At 40.3% G+C, this 19,711-nt stretch overlaps 1 protein-coding gene across 1 annotated transcript in view; it reads left to right on the top strand.

Annotated features, from left to right (window-relative positions):
* The window catches only part of ubash3bb (ubiquitin associated and SH3 domain containing Bb), a 45,648-nt gene that overhangs the window by 17,853 nt on the left and 8,084 nt on the right, over positions 1 to 19,711 (top strand). The window contains exons 2-6 of the mRNA XM_028044593.1: positions 16,806 to 16,859; positions 17,199 to 17,385; positions 17,473 to 17,671; positions 18,306 to 18,475; positions 19,419 to 19,627. Of these exons, the coding sequence (XP_027900394.1) occupies positions 16,806 to 16,859; positions 17,199 to 17,385; positions 17,473 to 17,671; positions 18,306 to 18,475; positions 19,419 to 19,627 (819 nt within the window). The remainder of the gene's footprint in view (positions 1 to 16,805; positions 16,860 to 17,198; positions 17,386 to 17,472; positions 17,672 to 18,305; positions 18,476 to 19,418; positions 19,628 to 19,711) is intronic.

Consider the following 19,711-nt stretch of genomic DNA (forward strand, 5'->3'; position numbering starts at 1 on the left):
GTGCGTGGGTTGTCATGTGTATGGATCGCTTTGCAAGTGTGTGTGTGTGTGTGAGATTTGTAAACAGGAAGTGTGAGGATGCATGCAGCGAGGGGACACAGAGAAATGGGATTTCCCACAGTGACAGAACTGCTCAGCTGAATGAGGCTCACGATGTGTGTGTTGCATTTAACGCGGGTGGGCTGCTGTGTGGTGTGTGTAAATTCTGGACAGCTGATTAGCAGCTGGGCACCAGCGCTGCGTATCATTTCCCAGATAACGGCGTGTCCGATCTGACGTCCCCAAGAGCGGAGCGGAATGCCGAGCTCTGTGCAGGTCATGAGGCAGGGCAGCTGCTGGGTTTGGAGGTCAGGGGTCAGAGGTTGTTTCTACATGTGTTGGAAACAGACGAACAAACTGCAGTTGTCAGACAATAAAGGGAGGGGCTCAGACGTCCCACACAGAGCAGACAACTGCCTGCTGCAACTGCCAGTGGCTTTAATCATCAACTATGAACTGGTTTACTTCCTCTGTGGACTCAACTTCGACTCAGAACTGGAGATTTATAGGTGTTCATGACGGATAGCTTAGTTTGATGAGGCAAACTTTTATTTTAATCTAAAAGAAGTGCAGCTGAATTCTCATATTTCTTTGAAACGGTACATCTTTACCTCACTGGGGAATAAAACCATCTCACTCAGACCCATCACCCCACCCACCTGGTAGCGAGCCAGGAGCTGGAATAGAGAGTGTTGTCGTGGAGACCATTGATCGATACCGTTACTCAGCTTTACAAATGTGTGATTTATTTGCAATATGGACACGGAGTGGAATGGATCTCCTCTGCTCTGACCGTTGGTGACGGTGCGCTGCAGGACGGACGACTTTCAGACTGACTGCAGTGCTTGAGAAAGCCTGAGAGACTAATGGCCGCTCTCGCTGCTTGCTCAGGACAGAGCAGGGCTGCCTGAGCTAAAGAGTGGTGTCACCAGAAAAGTCTCTAATAACGCAGAGAAAAAGTCAGTAAAGTTGTTAGCTATTGTTTTTTTGTTTTTTTTTTATAAAATGTCGCTAAATATGACAAGAAAGTTTATAAATTCTCATGCGTAAAGTCTCAGTTTGTCCTAACCACAGCCCCCCTTTACCCTTGGACATGAATCAGTGTCTCTTGGCTCCACCCACTTTGAATTTTTCTAAATTTGTCAGGTTACTTTTTCACAGGAAGGTGTGCTTCATTTTAAATCGGGATTCTTTCCCGATGTTTTTTAGATCTCCACAGAGTTCAAAACTATTGTTTCTAGCTTGTGCTAAAGAGTTATTAATTAGGAGCAGAGGTGACGTCACACTGTGTGTGTTTGTATGTGTGAAAGCAGTCGCTGTTTGACAAATTTATAACAAAGACAGAATTATTTGGGGTTCACAATGTCATCTTTTTTCAGTTGTACATTAGCGGCTAGCAAGGTTAGCAGTATTACTATGTGATATCAATATCGGCCAATGTATTTGTATCAGTACGTCCAAAGTTTACTGTAAGGAAATGTCGGTCAGGTCAATCAATGGAAATGAAGTGTTTTAAAATTCAAATACAGAAAAATAATAAACAGCTTAAATGAATGTCATGTTTGAACGGAGGACATAATGTAGACATATGCAGGGAGAGCAAAGTCTTTAATAAGAAATAAAAAGAAAGCCTACACTCAGATGCCTACTGGAAGACACAAACAAGCAAAAATTGAATCATGAAAGCACAAAATGGCAACACATGATGACAAAATAGTGGAAAGACTTCACCAATGGTGACCCATAGCTATAGTGCTAAAGCACGGTGTGTTCACAGTTTGGGAAAGGATTGGATTTTTGAGCTCCTGGCCAGGTGATCCACTGTCAGGGCCGATCAAGCTGAAAATCGTCCAATCTTTTCTACAAAAGCGCACATCGTATTTCCTCTGCTAGATTTATCTGACAAATCAAGGTTTGAAACATAATTTGAGGCCATTCAAGCTGCTGAAACCACGCAGACGAGCGTTGCATCGAGGCCCACGGCCAAGTTCACAGCTGACCCGTTCGTCTGCTTCATTCAGTTGATAACTTTCTGCTCTGTTGATATTCTGTACATGTAGCGTTTTGTCTGCTCTGCTCTTTCATCGGAACAATCAGCGAGGAAATTTCCACTGCATGAATGAATGTACGGTTTTAGAAGAATATTCATTAGTTGTTACATCAATTTGATTTGCTCCGGCAAATGTTTGAATATGCATCGAGGAAAGTTTTAATGTTTCCTGGTAATTTAAAACTATTCGGATATTTGATTTAGTTATCAGAAGCAGCATTTTTTTTCCCAGAAGCATATCGGCTCATCTGATTATCGGCTCATCTGATTTATAAACTGGCAGAAATTAGCGGCATGTTTTGAGTTTTCAGCTTGCCGATGTGGAAAATAAATGACTAAAGAGATGATTGTAAATGTTATAAAGTGGGCCCAGGTTTTCTGATCCTGTCAGTGGTGAGATCATTTTCTCACTAAAAGTGACTCATTTTACTCCATGGTCACAACAAATCCCCACTGCATTGTGGTTTTATACTGAATATTCGATAGCTTTAGCAATTAATTCTAAATATAACAGTTATTTATTCAAGTACAAATTTTCAACTAGGAAGACGCTCAGAGTGCCTTTAAATCTGATTTATTTGTTACACTTTCTGCACATGAAGTAGCAAAAAAATTCTCTTGTATAATTGAGTAATAATAAGGTAAGCCATAATGTAAACAGATTTTCTTAAGTAGAGCTGAGGGCAGCCAGTGAACTAGATCGATTCCTTTAAATGGCAGCTGTTCGTCCCCTCTGAGCATGCTCAGATGATTACTACTGTCTACTGGGGAATCAACCTCCTTCTGCAGCAGATCTGTTAAAACGATACACGTGACTCACCTGAAACGTCTCCGCCACCGTCTTTATCAGAGGCACAGAAAGACAAAGTAGTTCCAGCAACTTTCAGGTTTCTAGTAGATGTAGGATGGTCAAAAAAAAAAATCCAAGATTTTGATCTCAGATTTAAACAAAAATAATGAAAAAAATAAATACATCTAACAAATGAAAAATAAACTAAATTTAAATATTTAGAGTGGATTTTTAACTGATTTGTAACTATCTGGATCGTCTGTAGGAGCTCAGACAGGTTAACACTGTACACAGCGTCAACAGCATTGTTAGCTAAACATTTTAGCTAATGAAAGAAGAACTTTATTTTTCTTCTCAGTCACTTCAAATCAAATCGAGCTAAATGTATTTCCTTAAGGAGGAAAGTAGGCTACAAAGTGAATACAACTGAAGTTACAGAATAATGGTGGTTTGTTCTGCCCACCAGTAGACGTTCATTGACATGCTAACAGGATGCCGGTTGGTTAGGGAGAAAAAGTGATTTCAAATAAATAAAAACCAATTACATTAACATTTTATTATTATTTTTGCTCACTTCATTTTTTCAAAAATGAGTTGAATCACTCATGCCTTGAAGGTAATGTGTTCCCTTTACTCATGACCAAAGCATGTCTCTTCATGTCTTTCTTCAGCTGTTGAATCTTTATGAGATTTGTGACTTTATGCGTTGCTACACTAACTGGTAACACAAACGAATGGATTCACACAAATCTACAAGAGCATCGCAATAAAGTCGACACACATAAACAGCAATAGAGTCACAATAACATCACTGTAGAGTTTAAATCGGTAGATTTTCAAGTAGATTTTCAAGACTTTAAAATGTTAACATGTTAAATTTTCCTTTTTCACATACACCCAGAAATCTGACGCACAAGCTAACATCCGCTAACAAATAGCGATAAAGCTGCTTCTCTCGGCCCACAGATGGGTCCAGTTTTACTTCAGAAAGCAACTGATGGGACCCTGGAAAAGACTATTGTTGTGTTCAAGTTGTGCTAAAAGAAGTCAGTCTTTCAGCGAAGCTATTCAAACCTAAAATAGCATCTGAGTGCTAAACTTGGCCACAGTCCACATTTCTAAAGAGGTTCCATGAATGATCAGGAGTTCCTGAAACACTGGGAAGCTGAAAGGATGTAATATCACTTTATATGAACCAAATAACAGATTTAAAAAGAATAAATAACTTTATTGTTGAGTTCATATATGTATTTATTCAACAATTTAGGTGCAAAAAGCCATTTTGAATTGAAAATGTTGCTTCTTTGGTCAATATAAGGTTTTTGATTAAAATGCGATTAACTGAGATTAAATGATGAAATAATAGTAGAAATTTTTAGCTAAATTAAAAAAAATTCCCACCACTGCTACCATCACAGGATAAAAGAAAAATAAGCTCAGGAGGAAACACAAAAAGGTTTGTGCAAAAGTATATCAAGCATGATGTAATATAATATAAAATGAGAGTTATTGTTCAGTGTATCTACAAATGTTGGAGACCTTGTAATATTTGATGACACTACAGCCTAAAAACAAAGATGCTTTCTGTGTAGTTTTGTTTTGTTGAAAACATGTCAGACTTTTGATCTATAGATAAATATTTCACCTAGATAAAGCCCAGTGAAAGGTAGTGTTTTTGTTTTTGTATTGCATGAAACTTGCTGAAGACATTAATTTTGGTTCCCACTTCCTTTGGTTTCTGTGTTACAGATACATACATTTTTTTTAATGCTGTACAATTATGTACATGTAGCTTAATGTGCCCTAAGCCGTGCCGTGACATGCTTAGCGCTGAATTTGAACACGCAGCGTCGTATGATGCACAGGCCTGAGCAGGGCTGCGTGGGCGCGCTGCCGCGTCTCTCTCTCTTCCTGTCTCTGTCAGGCTCTGCTAACACTTAACAGAGGATCTCTCTATGGTTGGAAAACTTGCTTTCACAACTGTGGGCGACAATCAGCGTGTGGCTTTCTCACAGTAAATCCATTTTGAGATAGGAAGAGAAAAAAGGGCAACAATATTAAAAGCCTGATCGAGCTGAAGCAGACGCCGCAGGACGAACAGAGAACGCGTTGGGCCTGCGAAAACTTTACATGCACTTTGTCCTTTTAATTTAAAAAAAGAACGTATGCAGAGCAGTTCTGCTTTAAAACTTCTCATTTTTCCAGTTTAATCATTGCTGAGGAGGAAGCATGATTTTGATCAAGGGACATCCTACCATCTCACATAGCGCTTTTTATTCCTTCGGTTTAGTCAGCCCACGCGGTTCTGTGAGCGCCGAACGTGGAGAGACGGACGGCTCTCTTCCGGAAGGTGAGGCAGAGAAGCAGCTGTGGACAGATCAGGGTGCCATGGGAACGCAGGGAGAGGCGACCCCTGGAGAGGGACAATATCACTGGGCAAGGACCAGCTGTGTAACACATGAAGCTGCAGCTTGATTATTCTGACGATTAATCGATTAATCGTTAAAAAAATGGCTCGTTCTGCTCACTCTTCATTTAACCTCTTACATTTATTTTATGCAATATTGAGAGTAAAAGAGGCAAAATGAACTAATAATAAAGAGGCAAAAAACAAATAATTCAATTTATTTCTTAAATCAAAAAATAAAAATTTGATTGCCTAAAATGTGATAATAGCATTGCTTTACTGAACACTTGATCATTTGTACCAAAGGAGGCATCTGCAGCTAAAAAATACTTCTAACATCAACGTGTGAAAATCTCAAACCTTTTTGGTTGATATCGTATCAGTAAGACTGATCTAATGATTATTTTTTGGATTAACCGATTAATAATTGGGTAGCAAAAGGTTCTTAAAGGGAGATTTTTTTTTGACAGAATTCAAATCGTCTTTATACAGCTTTGCCTTAATATCTGCTCTGAGGGAGCTGTTCTTTCAGTGAATTGCATTTTTTAGAGTCTGCATACTAACATTACAGATTAATCAATTACTAAGCTAGTTGGTGATCATTTCAATAATTGATTAATCACAATTAATTGTTTGAGCCGTAGCTGATAACACTCCAGAGCATTTTCACTCTGTTACAGTTGAGGCATGTCACTTTTTCAAACCCAGCTAAAAATCAGCCAGTTCTGGTCACCAACACATTTCTCCATGAATCTCTAAAGCAGGAATATCCTCAGTTTTAATATTAGAGTTGAAGCAACACGTGTTGGAGATTCACAGTACATCTGTAAAATACATGGAAGGCGGAACGATTTCAGTCAGACTTCATGTTTGAAAAATTATGAGAATTTAAATATTTATGAAGCAAAACAGAAATATTGCAGCGCCTTTTTCTTTGGGACAACATTTAGAGTCACCACATAATTTTAGAAATAGTTACAGTGGTGGGATTATGTATTATAAGGAACATACCGCCACTTTAAAACACAAGCAAGTAAATATGCTACCTTAAGTTGTTATGAAAATGGTCTATATATCAAAATTAACAAATGAAATTTCACTTTGCATCATACTTGTGTCTCATTCCTCTGTCTCTGTTATAAGTTCCTACCCTGTCCCAATCTCCTTTTTCGGTATATCATCACAACGATGGTTCTCCATTATTAATAAGTTCTTTAATAATTCTTCGTCATGTAACATGCATCAGCAGGTGGAAGTTGGCGTCTAATACATTGACCTCGGGTTCCTTCAGATTCGTGACTCGCCTCGCATCTGCGACAGAAACGTCTGTCTCTGGTTTTGTGGCTTCTGCTTGCCGCCTTGGTGTGGCCGGAGCTCCTCAGGCCTCAAACTTCTGCTCTACAGAGCTGAGATGAAAAGTGTCAAAGGCTGAGAGAGCCAAGTTGCACTCTCATGGCTACGTTGAGGCAGTTCCTTGTTCCTAGCGGGCCGAGCTGATAGCTGGCCTGCTTTGAGCATACATCAGGCCTGGCTTCCTAACAACTACTTTCTCTTCAGGTTTGATTTAGTCTTTGCTTCAAACTGAGCGAGGTCTGCTTGGTCCCTGTAAAACTGTGCATTGTGTTTACACGGGAACCTCCTTGAGCCTTCACTAAACTCATAATTGACATGCATGACTCATCTCAGGGCTCGCCTTGTGAAACTGCAAACCGCAGCTGTGGAAACCCTGTCAGGCAGCTCAAGAAAAGGGAAGTGGAGGTTGTCTCAGAGAATACACACTTCATGCAAGACTCACTCTTTTGTATTTCTCTGAAACTGAGGAAAGTCGTGGTATAAAGAAAGCACACCACCTTTATAGGTGACCTATTATGTTTCCTTAAACAAGTCATAATAGGTCTATTGGCTATACAAACCATGATCATTGCATTTTTTGCATGAAATCATTCTTAGATAATATTTTCGTTTGCTCTGGTCAGAGGAATCTATTTCAGATCTTTTTAGGTCTAGTCCACACGTTGCCAGATATCTGAGAATACATGTTTATACATTCTGGTCTTTCAACCACACAAAATGCAGTTTAGTATTGATTTAATAAAAATGATTACTTTTAAAAACTCTGACCAAAGTGGGGATTTGAGAAAAGTCTGCGTTGGTGTTTGTGTGTGTGCATGAGAAATGCAGATATAGGGTCCCGCACATACTTCCTTTGACACGATTTCAATCGCTTTATATTATAATGCGGTATTTAAAAGTAGTTCAACCTATATATCTGTCCACACAAATGAACCTCATGGCGCCATGTTTAATTTGTGGTTGTTTTGAAGCGTTGCGCTACAGTGCCCTCTATGGGTTTGGCATGTTTACGCTCACGGGCGTATTTGGGTTCATGTGAATGAACATTTTTCTTATGCTGAACTACAATTAGTAAAATAAATAAATAAAAGATTACCTTTTGAAAGGTATTCCTTTGACTTTAAAACCCTGAAGTAGTCATAGTGCACTTTGAACGAGTTCATGGTTTACTCTGTGATAACGGTCGATGTATGAGAAACACGGACAGCTGAAGGGAAAATCTGTCATCATCTCATTTCAGTCTTCTGCTGTGAAACGCTGCATACTACTCTGGCATGAATCACTCTCTGCCCAGTATACCCCCCTTACTCCACCTCTCCCTTCACACTCATACACACACACACATAGACTCAGCCTCCAAACTTCCACAGACCTCAAATGGATTAAATATTTGTGGAATGCACCGAAGCTGGCTCAGTCCAAGAATCTCCTCAACCCCAATGAGCCGGAGGACATGCCGCCAGTGACCTGCTCCTTAAGTCCTGAACTAGAACTGAGCTCAGCTCATTTGTATCAGATGTTCACCCCTTGGCTGAGGTAACCTGGCAACACCAGCACCAACTAGTTCGTGTTCGTTTTGAGCTCAAAGCTTTGGCCGACCTCATGATTTAGTAATGAGACTCTTTTATCAGACTGGATCTATCGTTAAAGGCATTTTCATGCATCCCTGTGTTGCATCTCCTTATGACTGCTATATATATTTGAACATTTGTTTCAGTAGAAATGGACGATATGGTGAAAAGATATCATTTCAGATATTTTTTTTTTCTTTACATGTTTAAAAAAATATTCAATTTTAATTTGACTTCAGGTCTGTTTTGCGCTGATTAAAGACATTTAAGATATAAAGGTATAAACATCAGAGAGACGTCCTGGGGGAAGAAACTGTTTCTGTGGTGACTGGTTTATGCAAGTAGCACCCTTGCATAAACCAGTCTTCAGAAATGTAATACATTTCTGAAGGGGAAAGTGCTAACAGCTAGTGTCCAGGATGTGTGGGATCTGGAGAGATGTTAGCTCCTCCTTTCCTGACCCAGGCCTATAGACGTCCTGGATGGAGGGAAGGTTAATCCTGATGGTTATATACAGTTATTTGACAGTACATATTGTTCTGACTCCACTCTCATAGAGATGAAGCCAAGATGGGGCCATTAGCTGGCCACTAACTTGTAAAGCTGTAGCTTAGCCACTGTGGCTCAGTGGGTTGAGTAGTCATCTTGCAGTTGGAAAGTTGTGGGTTTGATTTCATCTTCCTCCTGCCATATGTGCCCCTACGGAAGGCAGCCCATGATTCCTACTGATCTCCAAATCAGAGTGAATATTTGGATGTGACTCCTGACTGAAGAGCTTTAAGGGTTCAGTAAGACTAGAGAAGCTCTTTATGACTTCACTTCCTTTACTATTTTATGGTGACTGTTTCTTTGATAGTTCACAGGTGTGGATGTCAAAGTTTCTGAGCTTTTTCAAATTTATCATAAATTCCTGGGTGAAGGATCTAATTTAGTTTTTCTTCCTCTTTCCTTGTTTCTTCTCTTCCTGTTTTTGTTTTCTATTTCAAGATTTTTCTTTTTCTTTTCTTCCTTTTTTGTCTTTGTCTTTTTAACAAACAAGCATAGCTAAGCCTCATGTCTAGTGGTACTGGTCATGCTACAGGAACTTGCCGAGATCCGTCCGTCTGGGGTTCAGAACACTAAGTGCTTTCCATCATATTAGTGTGAAAATCCTTTAGCCAAACTGCTAACCCAACATGACACCAACACTGGAGTGAACTGGAAATGGAGCCAGGTGCAGTCACCCACTTCTCAAGTATTTTGGCTTCATTTCTTGTGTTTATAGAAGCATCTGAAAACACTTTGTTTTGAAAGGGAAGCAGTGTTAGAGATTCTGCATCTCTGTTTATTTCTATTTTTAATGTGTTGCACTTTGCGCAGTAAAAATAGCTTGCATCCTGCAACTCATTTCTCAATTTCATACTGACTCTTGAGTCATTTTGTGATGCTTTGGTTAGAGCCTTCATTTAAAGCCTTTTACTTCTGACAGGAAAATAAGCCACAAGCGTCATGTAATGCCCAGTCATTGAATAAAATAAAAATAATAAATAAACAGTGAAACCGCCAGAATCTTTCAAATAAAAATATATTTAAAAAAAATTTTTTTTTCTGTCGTACCGCCCAGCACTAATTTCAACACAGGTCTTTCCACTATTGTAAGAATAGAAAAAAAAGTTTAAAATCCAGACTAAAATGTTTTGGACAAAGACTAATTTAAATTAGTCTTTAAATTAGTTGCTTTCTCTTAGCATTACGAACTTAATGCGTTAACATAGTAATCTATATTGTAATTGAGCATAAACACAAGTGACTAAATCTCTGCTCATGGAAAACCTGTCATATTTCAGAGAAAAGTCAGATAGGGGATTAAAGAGACATGTGTAACAGGATTACTGCATCACACAAACACAGCCGGCGTCCTGACAGTGCCTCTGTCTGTATAAAAACCAAAGTTCCATATATCCATGTTCAGCCCATATATACAGTAGGTCTACAGTTTTTACTGGTTGGCTGATAAATAAATGTAACTCTATTAGACAAAAAGCTATTCTATGAAAGACGTTCAGGTTTCATGCAGCGTTTATTTTCTGGATGATGTGTCCAGAGAATGTCCTGTTTTCATGCGACTCGAGCCACTTTCTCATGTCTGTCTGACTGACGCTCCTACAGCTGCCAGACTTTATCCATATAGCCGGCCTCCTGATGTAGAACGAAATGTTTTCCGCTCTCCAGCCTCGTTGCGCTGTGACTCAGCCACGCGCTGCGCAGAAGACCTGGAGTTATCTACATGTTCCCGACACATTCGAACCTGAGGCCAATCTCACGCAAAGGAGCGTTTATAACTCGCTGGATGGCTGTACACATTTTCTTTTCCTGGAAACACAAATGCAGTCCCCCCCCCTTCCAGAAATAAATGTGGTGAACTTTATCTTTTTTTTCTTGCATCAAAGTATTTGTGTATTTCAAGAAGCACTGTGAGGCTTAGAGTCGTAGTCGGTGGTATCACGGAAATAACAAGTATGAGGAAACTTCAGGAGAATGTTTGACCTGCAGGTGGGAGGGGGTTATCACGGGACATCTTGTCTCCTTATGGTTTTGTTTACCTACAGTGATGATTACTGTTTTTGTTCTTTTTCATTTTGTTCATACAGAGTTCTTTTTGCCTTTTTTTAATCTTCGCCCAATCAGCCTCATCATCCTGTAAAAAAAGTTGTAATTTTTAAGGTTTTATTGGCTCTAGTTGCCTTTATTTGATAGTGAATTGGCAGGAAAGTGGGAATGAGAGAAGAGGGAAGACATGCGGCAAAAGTCGCCAGGCCAGGAATCGAACCTGCGACAGCTGCGTTGAGGACTAAGGCCTCCTTATGTGGGTTGTGCTTAATGCCTGCACCACCACAGCCCACCATCCTGTAGAAACAGTAGTTTTTTAATCAACCTGTGTGATTGATCAAATATCAGAGCTGAACTGAGTCACCTGACTGCTCTAACCTATAAATGCCACTGAATGTTCTGGTGCGCATGTAAATGATTTGAGTTGACAATCCTCTTCATTTAATAACTGATTGTTATATTTAATGGTAGACACAGGACATAAAAGATGTAACATTTAAAATGCTTCACAGATCTCAGCTCTACCTTTGCAGATTTCTGTGATATAGTCCAACACAAAGTAGCAAAGAATTGTAAAATGGAAGGAAAAGGATGCATTGTTTCCCAAACTTTTTACAAATAAAAATCTTAAAATTTGTGAAATGCAGTACATGTTCCATATAACAACTGTTCTATACAGGACATAACAGGCTAATATTAAGCCTGTCGCAAAAATCAATTAATTATATGACAAAATAAAATGAGTTCAATAACTTCCAAACTTCATAATCCATTTTATTTATAGGTTTGGCTGTAAGTCATTTTTATTTCTGTTTTATTTATAGTTTTTGGCTGTTGTGTTTTATGTTGGAGGTTAAAAATATCCTCCAGGTCCAGCGTTGAGTGTTCTTCACAAAAATGAAAGTTTATTGGACAGACTTGCGTTATTGTGCCACTATCAATATATTACTTGAAATTGGCATCAAAACAACAATATTATGATTTATCGCAATAATTACTGTGATAACAGGAACATTTGTTATCGTGACAGACCAACCTAATATTCACTAAAAGAGAGTTTGTGTTTTTTGGATGAACTGCTAACAGATTTTTGAAATGAACATGTCATATCTCAGTGTTTTTAGCCCTGCCCTGACTGGTCTCTGGTGTCAAAAAGTAATCGATCACAAGTAATATATTAACCACTCATAATATCTCAACAGAACCCCACATTTTAAAAGAGCGACCCAAACTACCATTTAAAACGGACTTAAAATTTTATTAATTTATTTGCAAAGTGCCTTTTTTCACTGATCTTGTGAATTGGCCGCTATATAAATAAACTGAATTTAAATTTGAGTAAGTTGTTCTGATGCGGGTCAGTGGTTAGTATGACCCTGCAGTCCGTTTAAAAGAAGTGAAGTTCTCGCAGCTGTGAGTGGACACAAGAAAATGACTTATAAAGCTTCCAGATATTTCTGTATTCTTCTCATAAAATGCATGTTCAATTTGGAACATGTTCTATCACTCAAGTTTCAATTAGTCAAGTTTATTTGTATAGCACATTTCAGCAACAAGGCAGTTCAAAGTGCTTTACAACATAAAGCATCTAAATCTATATTTATATCTAACTAGTATTCTTCTGCATAGTGCGGTGTGCGTAACTTAACTTTACGTCATGATGCACATAAAAACAAGTTTCACATGTTGACTGACTAAATGCCAAGCGCGTCGCTGGATCCACTTCTCCTTTTCAGTTCTATTTCAGAGCCTTTGGTCAAATATTATGTCTTTATTGACTCGTGTGACAGGTAGCGAGGCATAAATCTTTCTGATCCTGCGCTGACTGTGTGATCGACTGTCTTGTCAAAGTGGTTAAAGACGCCCGAAGCAACCTTCCCCTCATCAGCTGCATCACGACGGCGGCGCTGCTGCTGCCGCTGTGAGCTCGCAGGCTGGGGTCAGAACGGCTGTGTGCTGAGGTCACGCATGTGAAGCTGCAACAAACGACTTGTTTCCTTTCTCTGGTGTCTGAGGTAGAATTATTTAAAACGTCTACTGTAGGAGCGGTGTTATAAAGAAATGGTAACTTATAGACAACCAAAGCAGAAGTTTGAGTTGGTTCAGTAGGAAACAGGAAAGTGATGAATAGACCATTTTTAGTCCGTTTACATTTTCAACCCCTAAACTCAGCAGGTTTAGGGGTCAAAAGGTTTCCTAATAGATTTTCTTTCCAGAACTTGAGCTGGGTGGAGTTGTTGAAATCTAGGTAGAACAGATTCATCTAAAATTCAAAACATTTATATTTTTTGTTGTTTTGGCTTAATTGCTGCTCTGAATATGTAGATTGTTGGTTTTTTTTCAATAATTGGCCTTTCTTTTGAGTCTGTATACTCCAGTTAACGATTATTTGATGACTAAATTAGTCTACAGTTCTTTCAGTAATCAAGTCATCATGATTAATCCGATTAATCAGCTCAGCCCTGTATTTAGACATTATTTAGACATGTGTACAACAAAAACATGTCTAAAATCAGTCATTTTAAGTTTACTGAAGTTAAAAGATCTGACTTTACAACTTATTATATTTATTATATAATACGTCAAATAATATAATTATTATTATATTATATTTATGTATTTTTATAAGAGCTGACGAACAAGGGAGCCACAGCATATTTGTTTGCTTTTTTTCTTTTAAATGCTTTCAAGAAGTCACTAATTAGACGTGTAAAGTCCAAAGGACTTTAACAGTCTTTGGGTTTTCGTCAGAGAATGTTTCCATCTACCCTCAAAGACATGAAGCAAGAAAACCTTTTACCAGCGGCGCCATTGATCAGCAGCACACACTTCCGCTCCCCCCGCGCTGCTGCCCCCTTGAGGTCGACACCGCCTGGCCTCGTCCCCCCCAGCTCGGCTTAATGAGATGCTGATGAATCAGTTCTGCTGCTCCTCCTCATCCTCATCCTCATCAGCCAGACCTGAGGCGGATGAGTAAATCACTCCTCAGTCAGCTCCACTTCATTCACGCCCGTTTTGTACGTCTGGTGATGCATCACCAGTTCCACGGCGGTGGGGGAGGGAAGGGACGTGAAACATGAAACAGTGACACAGACAGCAGAAACTGAGCGTGTTTCTTTGTGTTTGCTCATCCTTCCTATCAGCCGGTGCTAAGCGTCGCTCTCTGCTGCTCTCGGGGTCTTTTCGAGGAACCGACACTTCCTCTGACTCGTGATCCAGATTCTTCTGCCCACACTCTGGCTTTCTCAATTCCTCCTGTGACATAAACGCTCTCTTACTCAGCGATGCGTGCCGGCCTTTCAGAACACGCAGGGGGCAGTGGAAACAGTGATCTCCTTTCTTAATAGTTTTATCTTAATGTGGGCAGGTTTAGCTGGAAAATAAATCAAAGACATTCAGTTTTCCTTCCACTGGGTGGAAGGAAAACTGATGAAACCACTGATTCAGTGGACCTCATGCAAATGTTTGTATGACACGCTAATGCATAGGAAGTAGGGCTGACACAGTTATTCAGATTAATCATGATGAATCGATTATTGAAATAATTGTGAACTAATTTAGTCATTGAGTAACTGTCAACTGGAGTACATACAGGCTTGAAAATGACTTTTGCAGACAAAAGTAATTTTTTGTGTGTTCTACCCCAAACTCCTCGCGTGGCGGTTTTAGCTTCACCTGCTTTAGATTCTGTAAAAAGAAAATCTATGAAGCACCTTTCACTATTCAGTTATTAATGCATAGTTCTTATTTGTAGTCACACTTCTGGGAACTTTGCAGCTGACAGCCATCTTGGTAGGTGTCCGTAACCAATTGTCATGATGGTTTCAATGGAGTTGCTATGACAACAATAAACAAGCCACATTCTCTGTCTCATAGAGAATGTATGACAGCAGCAATTTTGTTGATAAATCTTTATCTTGCACATTGATCAAGAGAACATCCACAGTGCATCTTTACTTTGCACTGTGCTTGCCTACCAAGATGGCGGTTTTTATGTATTTTTCAAATTGTACAAAATAGGCTGAAGTAGTTAGAGGAAAAATCTGCAGAATGTGGAATTTTTTTATACAATTAATTGACTGTCGGAATAAGCGACAAAATAATTGTTTACTGAAATATTCGTCAGGTGCAGCCCTGGAGCGATGTTGAGCCTAAATGTGCGTTTTTGTGTTCACAGCAATAAAGAATAAAATGAAACACGTTCAGTAACGGTGTGGAGTCAGAAGTGTCAGAGCTGGGTTCACCGCTGCAGCGGTCATCACATTTAAATCAAGCACAACAGGAGCAGAAATGACTTTAAAACCACTAAAAGTGTCCTTCACGCTATTCTTCACATTTTTACTGTGTGTTAAATAGTCTGACGGAGACAGTGGGAGGTTTTCTCAGGCATAACAACACGTAGAGCAGCTCTTCCCTTCCCTGCCTGCTGCTCTCAGCCGTCAGTCAGCTGAGTTTCTTGCTTCAAGACGAGGAAAACATCCGAGTTTTACCGTGAGAAGAAGACAGAGTTGGATTTTAGTATTATTTTCCATGTCTATTTGGGAAAAATATTTAGAAACAAACTGAAAGGAATCGTCTAGAGTTAGCATGTATGATGATGACAGTAAATGGACGAGCTAACACATGCTTCTGAGTTAAGTAAATATTTATTATTAACAGGGTAGGCTTGATACATATACTTTAAAACAACCTACTGTTCATGTTAGAGAAGAATTTAAGATTTAGTAAAATTTAGTATTACCACTACTACAACAAATTAGAATTTCAGCTTTGATCTTATAAGTAATGTAAAACTTATGAATACCTGAAATAGTTTTCAACCCTCACCTATTTGCTATATATAACATTTTTAGAGCTAGATTACATTAGTAATACAGTAGCAATAAAATACATAGCTAGTAGCAGCAGGGTTAACAGTGATGTTTTCTGTCCCTAAAAACAAACCATGTCTTAAAACAAGCATCTTCAGAACACCAGTAAACCAAGTGAATTTAATCATATTGGAGCAGACAGGAGAGATAATGGTAAATATGTATTAGGCTGCATCTATTGCAGTTTTCTGGCCAACCACCGATGACTGACCTTTAAAAAGCCTGACCTTCCAATTCCAATTTTGGCCAATATCAATATTTTTTTGTCTGAAATGTCACTAAATATAGCAAGAAAGCTGCTGAGTTGGCTGAGAGAGGTGATTGCTGTCAACTACTGTTGACAGTCATGTGCAGACATGATGGGCCGGTCTGTCAGTCAAACTTCTCTCACAGGAGAGCAGAAGAGGACAGTGGTTGATTTTTAGACCTTTGCTGTGGAAGATAAGATTGGTGGATAAGATCGACTTCACATGTAAGTATCTGCTGATCTCCAATCTCCCAATATTAAGGAAATCGGCACCAATAAATCTGTGCACCCCTAATCAGGTAACATTATTGGCTCTAAATGTGTTTTGTTCAGCTGAACTCAAAGCCTGTGAGCCTCACAGCCCACAGGCTCTTTGGGCTGTGAAGGCTGCAGACCCCTGGGCACCGCACACAATCCCAAAAAACTGAAAGTCGTGGTTCCGAAGTGAGCTTAAAATGTGAATGCAGATGTTTAAAACGAGAAGTTGCAGCAGACATTGTTGAATATTCTGAGTAGAGCAGTAGCTGAATTTCCGTTTGCTTCACCTCAACCAGGCAACCAGGAAAGGCTGAATAATTCACCAGCCTGCCTTTTTCCCCTCACGCTGTTTGTACCCAACTCCCACAGCAGCCCGCTCAGTGAACAGCTTTGAACCCTTCCCAGCTTGTTTCTCTTTCTTGGATCTGTTTCCAAGGTCACACTCTCCTCCCAGACGCCAGTCCTCGGCTCTTCTCTTTTTAATTCTCCATCTGTTCCCAGAAGCTCCTCAGAAGCTCAGCTGCACTGAGATGTTTCGCAGCTGATCTCCATCTCTGCTTCCCCTGCGCCTGCCTCTGAAACCTGTCGTGGTCACGCTGTTTATCTGTGATCTTCTGTGTTCTCTTCCAGCCTGAAGTCTCTGGTGTCAACTGGAGGTCGGAGTGTACAGGCAGCATGTGACTGGTGAGTTTAAACACGTGTTTACATTTATCCATCCTTAGCTAAACCACTAAGTGTGGGCACAGCACAAAACACACACTCATCACAAGTCAAGGTATGAGAAAACTGTGTGTTGTGGCGCCCTCTGGTGTTGTTTTGTGCTTTTGTGTTTTGTACATCTGAATATTTCAATAATGAATGTTGAAATAAAAAATTGAAGATATCTATACATTCCGACATTTACCATCTTAAACTTGAATCTTTGTTAGAAAAAACTGTTGAGAACTACATATCATCTTCCGTTTTTTCACATTCATGCACTAGTTTACCACATACATGAGAGCAGAAATCTGTCCCCACCAGGCTGTTCTCCCATGTGGACGACCCGTTCCTGGACGACCCCCTGCCCAGGGAGTTCGTTCTCTACCTGCGACCCAGCGGGCCGCTCCAGAACCAGCTCTCACACTTCTGGCAGCAGAGCCGGGTCACCTGCGGCAAAAACAAGGCCCACAATATTTTTCCACACATCACTCTCTGTCAGTTCTTCATGGTGAGCTGAAACTACCGGACCCCGTCTCAGCCGTGTTCAGTCCGTCCCACCACAGGACCGGCCTTCTGACTCCTCTCTTCCTTCCAGTGTGCCGACCCCAAAGTGGAAGCCCTGTGTGAGGCCCTTCAGACCACCGTGCAGCAGTGGAGGGGCCGCTTCCCCCGCCCGCTGCCTCTGGAGCTCTACACGTCGTCCAACTTCATCGGGCTGTTTGTGGAGGAGCAGGTGGCCGACGTCCTCAGGCAGTTCGCAGCCGACTTTGCCACAGAGGCCGTCAGGAAGACAGGTAGGGTTCTCCAGAGGGATTGTGGGACACAGTGATGTCACTACGCCTGTTTTAGGGGGGCTAGCGTCCCCCTAAAATATTCTCAACTACAGAAACAACCAGTCAGAGCCAGGAGGTGGGGCTTACCACTGCCAGTCATCCTTGTGTACACACTGCTCAGACCCTCCCCCTTCCTCTCTGCTCAGCTGCATCTAGTTCACCACTAGCCATAAATGCTAATGCTAGGTAGCATTAGCATTCTACCTAGCATTAACATTCATAAAATAATTTGGTGGTGTTTTGTTAGTATATTTTTGTGTTTTGTTTCAATTCAAATTCAATGCAATGTGCTAAAAATATATATTTTTTTATCATAAGTATCATTTTTAACTGTCAGTTAGCCTTTACTTCATGTCACAATAGTGTGGAAGATCTGGGTAAAATATGGCTGGAACTTCTCTGTTTCTGTTGCTGTTTGAGAAATGTCACACTTTCCCTCCCCGCTTCCTGGGGACTGAGCCCCCTCGTCCTCAGAACCTAGTGATGCCCCTGGTGGGCAAACACACGGTTTGATTGTAGGTAACTTGTAATGTCCAGACCAGACAAATCCCACAGGCTGACAGTAGAATGACCACCAATCCTCTGTCTCCTCCAGAGGTCAAAGTGGAGCCTCACAAGAAGCAGCTCCACCTGACGCTGGCCTACAACTTCCCCAGTGATCACCTCTCCTCACTGGAGAAGCTGGCCAAGGGCATCGAGGTGAAGCTGGGCTGTGATTGGCTGGCTGTCCTGTTCTCCCGGGACATTCGTTTTGCTAGCCATGAGGTAGCTCACACTGAAAACAAACCAAAAAAACTATGCTTCCCATGTAGGGCTGGGCGATATGGCTTACAAATAAAATCTACGATTTTTTTTAAACCAAATCCTGTTTTGAATGAATTGTTTTCTTCTCAGTTTATTTTCTAAAAAAAAAAGAAAAAATATTTTCAAAAATGGCTTTTATTTCAATCATCCCTTCTGTGAGTTGTATCAGAGCCACACTTAGAGAATATTTTGTTTAATTACGAGGATATAGTCTTAATGTTAACAGAATAAAGATGCAATTTTACCAGAAAAAAAAATGTCTGAAAATTGAAAAAAATGCTGTAATGAGGGAAAAAAGATCAGGATCTGACAGGAGCAGCTGAGTTCATGGAGTTCTTTCTTCAACGTTGTTTGGACATTTGTTTCAAAGTCCTGCTACAGGCAATAATTTGGTGCTGATGTTTTAAACAATGAAGTATTTCCACTAAGTATTATTTGTAAAATGTACACCAAAGTATTTTATTTTTTGTTATTTTTGTGTTGGAGTTCTCATAAAATTACTACTTTATTCTCCTAATATTTCGACTTTATTCTGGTTACAATAAAACTTTATTGTTGTATTATTTCAACTTTATTGTTGCGCGACTTTATTCTCCTATTTAAAAATAAAACATTCTTAGCCTGACCCTAATATTCTGCTCTATTATTTGGTCTTTGACTTTAGTTCAAAGACCAAATGATTAGAAGCTGTAAAACAGGATCGAAGGCCTCGGCTGTGCAGACATCGCTCTGAACTATGAAAACTAAAGGAGTTCATTGGTGGAAAACAAATCCATATATTTCCATAAATGAAATCTTCAAATCGATTTATCGCCCAGCCCTAATTCCATGTCACACATAATGTTCAAACCCTGATCACCTCACAGTCTTAGTTTTCCCATCATGCCTCTGGATGTGCCTGCAGACGCTGAGGGTCATGTACCCCTACATGCCCCAGAACGATGACGAACTGGAGCTGGTTCCTGGGGATTTTATCTTCACGTCTTCCATGGACCAGACCAGCACCAGCGAGGGCTGGGTCCACGGAACCTCGCTGGCCACCGGCCTGTCTGGACTCCTGCCGGAGAACTACGTGAGCCTGGCCGACGAGTCTGACACCTGGGTGTTTCATGGGTGAGGAGCGTCTCCTGCTGACTGGGACGACATAAATAAGTCAGACAGATGGAAAAGCATGAGGGAACAGCGGCTGCAGTTCTC

Source organism: Xiphophorus couchianus, chromosome 18 (genome assembly GCF_001444195.1).
Source record: "Xiphophorus couchianus chromosome 18, X_couchianus-1.0, whole genome shotgun sequence".
Classification (NCBI taxonomy): Eukaryota; Metazoa; Chordata; class Actinopteri; order Cyprinodontiformes; family Poeciliidae; genus Xiphophorus; species Xiphophorus couchianus.